At 29.7% G+C, this 9,338-nt stretch overlaps 1 protein-coding gene across 1 annotated transcript; it reads left to right on the top strand.

Moving 5' to 3' along the window:
- The first annotated feature begins 4,106 nt into the window (after positions 1-4,106).
- On the top strand, positions 4,107-5,983 carry LOC112290451 (large ribosomal subunit protein uL30y). The gene is made up of 4 exons (XM_024536691.3): positions 4,107-4,363; positions 4,980-5,077; positions 5,301-5,438; positions 5,570-5,983. The coding sequence occupies exons 1-4, from the start codon at positions 4,184-4,186 to the stop codon at positions 5,886-5,888; spliced, it is 735 nt and encodes a 244-aa protein (XP_024392459.1). The 5' UTR covers positions 4,107-4,183; the 3' UTR covers positions 5,889-5,983.
- Positions 5,984-9,338: the final 3,355 nt, after the last annotated feature.

Below are 9,338 nucleotides of genomic sequence, written 5' to 3'. Positions count from 1 at the left end.
ATATATTTATACATTTATATATATTTATATATATTTATATATTTATATATATTTATATATTTACATATTTATATATATTTATATATTTATATATTTATATATTTATATATATTCATATATTTATATATATTCATATATTTATATATATTCATATATTTATATATATTCATATATTTATATATATTCATATATTTATATATATTCATATATTTATATATATTCATATATTTATATATATTCATATATTTATATATATTCATATATTTATATATATTCATATATTTATATATATTCATATATTTATATATATTCATATATTTATATATATTCATATATTTATATATATTCATATATTTATATATATTCATATATTTATATATATTCATATATTTATATATTTATATATATTCATATATTTATATATTTATATATATTCATATATTTATATATTTATATATATTCATATATTTATATATTTATATATTTATTTAATAAATCCTTTAATCTCATATTTATTTTTAAACTTTTAAGTTTATTGTTTAATATTTTAATTCAGTTTTCTTTTCTTTTAATCAATTGTTTTTTATACATATTTTTAAAACACTTTTCCAAGGTGGTCTTTTCTTTTTTATCCCGAATTTTTATACATTTATGCTCTTTTCATGATTTGGTAAATGTATTTTTTTACTACATTTGAATAATTTAGTTTTACCTTTCTATTGTGCTCAATTTTTTACATATTTAGTGTTTATTTTATTAATTTATATTATTCCTTGCAAAAAAAATATTAATTATTAGAGAATAAGAATTATGAGAGGTGGTGCATTGAATCCTAGATAAAAATTATCCTTGCCAATGCCCTATAATCTAGGCAACCATAGAGCCTTGTGTATGCGCCATGGATAATGTTAGTAATTTTTAGTGAAAGTTGTAGCATTGAAAAATGTCAATACTATAAGAGAACATTGAGTAAAGACATGACCATAGAACACTACTAGTAATTAATCAAAGCAACATTGCTAATATATGAAGGAAATAGTGATTAGAAAACTTTTAGGTGTTATAAACATCCTTAGAAAGACAAGTATACACTCTCTTTCTTAGTCTTTTGGAATTTGGATATTCAATATTTAATGTTGTAAACATATCAAGTTAGTTTATTAAGTTTTGCAAGCATTCTTACTAAGCAAAACTATATATTGTTTTGTACTTGAATGAACAATAATAAATAAAATAAAATAAAATATTTGATTCATTGAATCCAGGGTATTTGTGAACTAGATAGCATTGTGTAGAAGTATCATAACAAATGAATTGTTTATATCTTAGACACATCAGTATATCATTGTTACTGTTCCACTGCACGTCTTTGACCATCATAACCTATGGGCAAACACCTTGCTATGCTCAATCATATATATTTACTTGACCTCTGTTAATAACCTTTGTTGAATAATAAAAAAATCAATGAAAATGAATTAATTATAGGAAATTAGTGTTTGTTAATTATGCACCATAAATCATAGTCAATTGCCAAAGTTTTGATTAATTATTTGAGGTGTTCCTTTTTTTAGAGATTAATTATTAAAGAGAACATTGTATTTAAATTTATAGTTTTCAATACTTATTCAAAATTTTATAAATTTATAAATTAATTAATTAATTTTAAAATAATTTATAAAATCTTATTGAATATATAATCTCACTGATATGAATGACTTGCTTAATATTTAAAATAATTTTTAAAAATACAATTATTGAATATTTTATATTTGATAACTTTTTCTTACTAAGATTTGTTTACATTGAATACTTGATCCTTAAATTTTAAAGTTTGAAAGATTTAATTTTATTGTCAACTTTTAACTCATTCTATAATTATTTTAAATATTTTATATTATTATTAAAATTTTAAAAATTTAATCAAATGGTAATTTTTTAATTTATATATATATATATATATATTAATATTAATTATATAAATATTTTAATAAATTATTTAATTTTTTAGAATAAAATTTTTATTTTTTAAGATTTTACTATTCTAATCATTAAAGTATGGTATTACTTTAAACATTAATAATCATTGTTTCATAACACTTGTATTTTTTTATAATATATGTTAAAAAAATTGTATTTAAATTATCCTATTCAATCTATTGATTAAAGAGACTATATTTTTATTAAAGAGAAATAAATTAAATATATAATTAATTTATTACTTAAGTTTTTTGAATAATTATAACAAAAAACTCTTTTAAAAGACGATTATTAATTTTGCCAAGATAAGAAGTGAAAGATAATCTCTAAAAAATTTAATATTTACTATGTTTAATATTTTTGATATATGGTTTTATGTGCTATTAAAAATAAATTACAAAACAAGACAAAGTAAGTTATTTTCTATCTATTATCATCATTGCTTTGAACATTGTATATTTAGATTACTTTTACATTCTTAATGTATATACATTTTTTTTTAATTAATGATTCTATATTTATTTTGTAAAGTGATGATTTAAAATTTCTTTTCACTCATGATTATAATTTTTTTCTATACATGTTTGAAGAAGATAGTATTTATATGAGATCTATACAAGATTTTTTCTAAAAAAAAATTAATTAATAATTAAAATTTTGTCTTTACACAAACCACATTATTTTAGTTACATATTAGTTTAGTAACCATATTAAAAAAAAATAGTAATTTGTATGGTTCTATAGATATTTATTTTATGTAAAACAAATTGAGATAGTACTATATAAAGTATTTAAAGAAATAATTGAATAAATTATTATTTAAAAACTATAGTTATAAATATATATATATATGTATATATATGTCTTTATATATTACAAAATATTAATTAAAAACTTAAATTTGAACTTAAATTTGAACTTAAATTTGAACTTAAATTTGAGTCATTAATGTATATATATATATATATATATATATATATATATATTCATCTATACATTATACTTTAATTCATAATTTTAATTTATTTTATAAACAATTAAAATAAAGTATTAAGGATCTTATACAATATAGGAGTGAAATTGGAAAAACTCTACAATAATTGTTGCAATTCTATGAGAAATTAATAATATTTCCATTGCATGCAAACACTATAGATATAAATATTAGTTTTTTTAAAAAAAAATTACACTAGATTCTTATTAAGACTAGTAAGAGGTTTTTTTTTTATATAATGTCAAAGAATTCTAAATTAAAGAGATTTTTTAAAAAATATTTGAATGTGTTTAAAACTAATTAAAGTTAATTTTTTATTTTTAGAGAATTTTTAAATTTAAAACATTAATATGTAGACAATTGTCTCTTCAATAGATCATATAACCAGTAACTAATAACCTCCAACAATTAACAAAAGTCTCATAGACTATGTCACCTAGAATCTAGATTTGGAATATTTTTTTGTTGTTTTGATAGTTTATAACCTGTGATAATTGATACTTTTTTCAATAATGGATGAGATTAATTAGTAGGGAGACAATCATATATATAATAAAAATATTAAACAAAACTAATGTAAAGTAGCATTTAATGTTGTTGAATTACAAGCTTACTTTGCTTACTTTTAGTTTTACATTGATGTAGAAACTCTTTCTATTTTCTAAATTACATAATCATGTTTCAAATTATAAAAATAAAAATATGAACAAAAAATCATTAAAAAAAATTAACAAGAAGTTTTTATTTGACCAAATTGAAGAAGTATTTTTGAGCATTCAAAACTTTCATTTATGAATGAATGTAGCTTCAAAAATGTGAAAGCAGGCCTAAGTAAAGAAAAAAAATGGGTTCTATTAATAATAAGAACATGTTGTAGAAGTTCTATTCAAATTTTCCAATCACAAGTAACACAAATTTTACAATTAACTTAAAAAAACAGGCAGTCAATCATGGAATGGGTGAGTCGAACGAAGTTCTCGAACTCAACTGGCACGTTCCCAGAAGCAAAGCCCATCGTGGCCGTCCGGAGCGGCGGGCGATCTCAGCCCTTGGATAGGAAATTAGGGTTTGGGGTGCAGGATTGAGCACGGTAAGGCAGAGCTGTGCTGCAATGTCCAGTCCTTTCCAAGTTCCCCGCGTTGTTGTTGTTGTTGCTGCACCCGCTCAGGCCAGGCTCCCCTTGCTTGCCCCCCGTCTCTTCCCGCAACCATGAGTGCCGAGGCAGCCCCGCCTGCTGTGCCCGAGACTCTCTTGAAGAAGCGCAAGCGAGATGAGCAATGGGCTGCCGCTAAGGCTGCGGAGCTTTCCGCTGCTAAGTCCCGGAACGCTAAGAACAGGACGCTCATCTTCAAGCGTGCTCAACAATACCAAGAGGAGTACGAGAAGCAGGTGAGATTCTCGGGAGTGGTCATGGATCTCTCCCGTCACCGTAATTTGGGCTGCAATCCGCCGTGAAAGCTCTAGTGGTTACTGTTAATTGTAAATTGGTCAGCGTTCGGTACGGTTTGCGAATTTGATTTTAGGATTCGTCATTGGGCCCGTACCCTCATCTTTTCTCGTCATTTGGAGCAATGTGGCATGGGCATTTGTGGATAAACTTGCATAGACTGTGTCTAGGGTTTTGCCTTTGAGAATCTTTCTGGCGCGGTTGTGTGAATCTTTGTTGTCAGTGGGTGGCCGTTTCTCTCATTTAGCTGTGATCGTACATTAATGTTCCATGGTTTCATATATCTGTACTCACTGTTTTTTTGTAGATGAGAAACCGCTTTTAGGGTTTAGGTTGTTATTTTCGGCTTATCGACGATATCAAGATGCCAATGACCTAATTTTACATGAAATAGGTTATTGTCTTGATTCCACGTTAGTTTTGTGGTAATCAGTGCTTGCACGGCTTTGTTCGGGTTGATTCAGGTCATTGTCAAGGCGTGATGTAACTGACGTTTCTCCTTGTTCTCTCCCGGCACTGAATGCCTTCTTAATATTGTGGCATCCTTCTCTTTTACAGGAAAAGGAACTGATCACTCTGAAAAGGGAGGCCAAGCTGAAGGGTGGATTCTACGTTGAGCCAGAGCCCAAGCTTATGTTTGTCATTCGAATCCGTGGGTAAAGACGGGCATCTTTGACTTTGTATTCAATACGTCAATGTGTTATGTGGTGCTGAAAGATATTTAGACGTCCATCAAACGTCATCGTCTGACGAACTTGTCAAATAACGTTTTATTATCCAAATTAAAGATATCATTTGTTTCAGATTGGCTGACATTTATTGCGAAAGTAGGTCATGTTGACTTTTTTCGTAATGCTGATTTGTTCTTCTGTAATTCAGTATCAACGACATGCACCCTAAAGTCAGAAAGATCATGCAGCTGTTGAGGCTGAGACAGATCTTCAACGGCGTGTTCATGAAGGTGAACAAGGCCACCGTAAACATGTTGCGCAGGGTTGAGCCTTACGTAACCTACGGGTGAGTCACCATTTGTACTCGAAGTGCCAAATAGGCTTGGAATTGGCGTCTTGCTAACTGGCTATAAACTTGTGTTTTTCAGTTGTTTGCACTGAACATAAAACTGACATCGCCACCATTATTATTTTCAGATACCCCAATCTGAAAACTGTCAGGGAGTTGATTTACAAGCGCGGTTATGGCAAGCAGGACAAGTGCCGCACCGCCTTGACCGACAACAGTGTCATTGAGCAGGCACTTGGCAAGTTCGGCATCATCTGCATTGAGGATCTCATTCACGAGATTTACACTGTCGGTCCTCACTTCAAAGAGGCCAACAACTTCTTGTGGCCCTTCAAGCTGAGCGCTCCCCTTGGTGGCCTGACGAAGAAGAGGAATCACTACGTGGAGCATGGTGACGCTGGAAACAGAGAAGCCAAGTTGAACAACCTCGTCCGCCAGATGAATTAGAGTTATGGTGTCTCTGATCAAAACATTGAGGTTGTTTTTGTAAACAATGTTCCTAATCGCAAGGTTTTAATCTGTCCTTACTGGGCTTCAAGATTTGAGCGTGAATGTTAAGTTTTGAATTCGACTTTTTCCCGGGATGGGCATTTCTCAATTGGTGGCTGATGGATATTTCGCCTGTCCCGTTCCATACCTCTTGTTACTAACACTTAAGCACCGTGGACAGAACGACCTGCAAAGCAGCATTGCAATGCCTTGTGGAACCGAATGCATGCTCAAGTCTCAACCTGGGCTTTACACAGGATTTGTTTGTGGTGGTGACAGTAATCTAAGACAATATGTGCCCAAAACTATTTCTGAAGTAATGATTTGCAGTGTGTTCAAACCGTATTTCGTAGTTCCTCTGCTCTGTAAAGTAGTTTTATTTTGGCAGAATTTATACATTTACAGAGACATGAAATGAAAGTAAGAGGACATCGTCTGGAATCTCTGGGTGTAGTTTTAGAGGCATAACCTTATTATCCTTCCAGTTTCAAGTGCTATCATCAAGTGTTGATCTACTCCTTGTGCCCTCCCGAGTAGAATTATCCGTTGAATGACCCAAGTAAGGAATGCTCAAGCCGTAGGGAAGAAGTGTCTGACGTAGGTGACGTATTTCTCTACCAGTACATTGAATGTAGTTTCTTTGTTGTCACTTTTAATCGTGGTGCAAGCAGAACATCCACTTTCAATGAATAATTGGATATAAATAGATGCGGTTTAATCAAATTACATGTTGTCGGGTATGGAAAAGGAAACAAGTCCATCGTTTATTAAACTCAAAGGAATGTTGAAATGTTACAGGTTGATGTTTGGATCTCAGTACTCTATCAGAAGATAATGTTGACAGATGGGTGAGAACATGAAGTGAGATTTTTTGAAGCTCTATTACCTGTAAATTATTTCTATACCATTCACCACCTTAAAAGTGAACTTTAAATACTTGCTTGAAAACTGATTTTTTGAACATGTACTTCTGTTGTATCAAAAGAAATGAAATGTGTTTAGATATATATATACGTATGTAAATCTTAAAATTTATTGAAGCAAAACACAACAAAACTTGATAAATATGTTAAATCACCTCATTAATTGATTATTGAAAATGCAAAAATATCATTGCATTTTTTTGAAAGAGGATATTTTATTATATATTGAAGATATTATTTTAATATAAAAAAATAATTATTTCTTGTTATATTTTAGCAATCAGTTTTGGGCTTATACATGAAGCATATTTTAAATTGTAGTATGACAATTTTACATTATATTTAAATTGAATTGGAGATGGATTGAATTATACCATAGGGTATTTTTCTACTATTGACTTGTTCAAACAAAGACAAATAACAACACATAACAATAATGTAAAACCTATAAACTTATAATGATTGGTGCAAAGAAGTAATAAATATTTATTTTAATAAGTAAGATAAAATAAAACTTGAAATATCTATTAGAAATATACATCTCTCTCTCCCCCCTCTATCTCACTCTATATATGTGTGTGTATATATATATGTTAAAATGACCCATCTATTTACTAAAAATATATCCATCCTATTATGAGAAACAAGGGGAGTGAGAGTTGGGAACAAAGGGGGTTGGGATGAAGGCCATGATTCAAATGATGGTTTTGATAGGATGGATTGATTTAGTAAATAGGTGGGTCATTTTAACATTCCTTATATATATATATATATATATAGATGCTTTTAATTTCTTCTTCTTTTGTTTCCTTTTTTTTACAAGGAAACTCAACAAAGAAACAACAAGAAAAAAGAAAAAGAATAGAGACAACAAAAAACATGAAGCACAAGAAATTCCAACAAGAATCCCAAGAGTAGATTTAATACACCAGAGTAGTTTCTACAAGACAGTATCAACAACAATAAAAATAGATTAATTAAAATAATAATAATAATAATAATAAACAGTTGAAAATCAAACACAAATCTAGAGAACCAATAACATGAATCACACCCCAAATACACTAACCATAATAAGAAACAGACACCACACAAAACAAATGGTTAAATAAGAAGAGCAAAGGCACTGCACTTCCTTGCCATGAATGCCCACAAGAGTGTGAAAAACAAGTGCCAACCTCCCCATCCAACAATGTCCAGAACTTGTGGCACTTCTCAAAAAGGCCAACTTCAGAGCACATGCTTTAGTATATAATAACAATTATGAACCCTCATGCCCTCTTTTTTTTTACAGACCAGACAGTGAGTGAGGGAAAGAAACCTTCAAACCCTAATCTTCTTATCATTCTTATTATTATAATAGAAGACGAAACTTATGCCACTACCACACTGAATCATGCCTCCTCTGCCTTGAGATTTGTGGAAGTGAGTTTGTTTGCTTTGCATGGGGGGTTCAGGAGTAGGGAGCTTGCAGTTTTTGTGTAACTTCTTAAGAAAGTGATTCACTGTTAAAATACATAGAGCAATAAAGAAATAAACAATTGAATGATATACACTCAGGTATGTTGGGATGATGCACAAGTCAAGTATACAATTTTGGACTCATAGAGAAAAGAAGCAAGGTCATGTTGTTTATTTGATGTTGGTACAATTTGGTGGTTAAAAAATTTGATTTAGAGTGTGCCTTTGGATTCTTTTTTTGTATTTTTGAGTTCTATTGTGGCTTGAACTATTGAATAAATTTTCTGACTTTCATTTTTTTATTCTTCTATTATATATATATATATATATATATATCACATTGAGTAGGGCTTTCTTGCAAGCAACGTCTCATGGGAGAAGAAAACGTTTGATTTGCAACAAAGCAGAGAAGCCCACAGTTTGGGATTCTAGATAGAAAAGCCTCTTTGAACAAGTCATAGTGCCGCTTACCCACAATATAAATATACACACACATGTCCGTATTTATTATTATAATATGTATATATATTTGTGTTGTGTGCTGCCTTCTGGATTCTTAAAGAGAATCCTATTAGCAGATGCTACAGAATACACAAGCCTAGGTCCTAATTCTCATTTTAATCAATGATTAATTACAGCAAGAGTCATAAAAGCAAAAGCATGCCACACAGAAGCCACAGATTTCCGATTTCCGATTTCATTTCTCTGCCTAAAAAGAAAAGAAAAAGAAAAAGAAATGAAACATTCTTGTTGCTGGTTCCCTTGAACCAGGCAAAAACCTTCACGGCAGTCTCAGTCAGGGCAAAAGAACACAAACCCTAGTGAAAGAAAAAAATTAAAGGAAAAAGTTTATCACATTGGTATACAGCAAAACAAATAAAAGTGGATGTAATCTATGATATATAAATATACTGGGCTTTCTGCTCAGCTTGCTCTTAATGAAACCTGGCTCAAACTTTAAAGTTAAGTCACCAACAGCTCAATTGATTGGCCCCATGTTCGCTTTCTCACAATCCAACTCTAT

This window comes from Physcomitrium patens, chromosome 1 (assembly GCF_059467195.1).
Source record: "Physcomitrium patens ecotype Gransden chromosome 1, ASM5946719v1, whole genome shotgun sequence".
In the NCBI taxonomy this organism is placed as follows: Eukaryota; Viridiplantae; Streptophyta; class Bryopsida; order Funariales; family Funariaceae; genus Physcomitrium; species Physcomitrium patens.
Note: the sequence above shows the minus strand (reverse complement) of the source record. Positions and strands in the feature narration are given on the sequence as shown.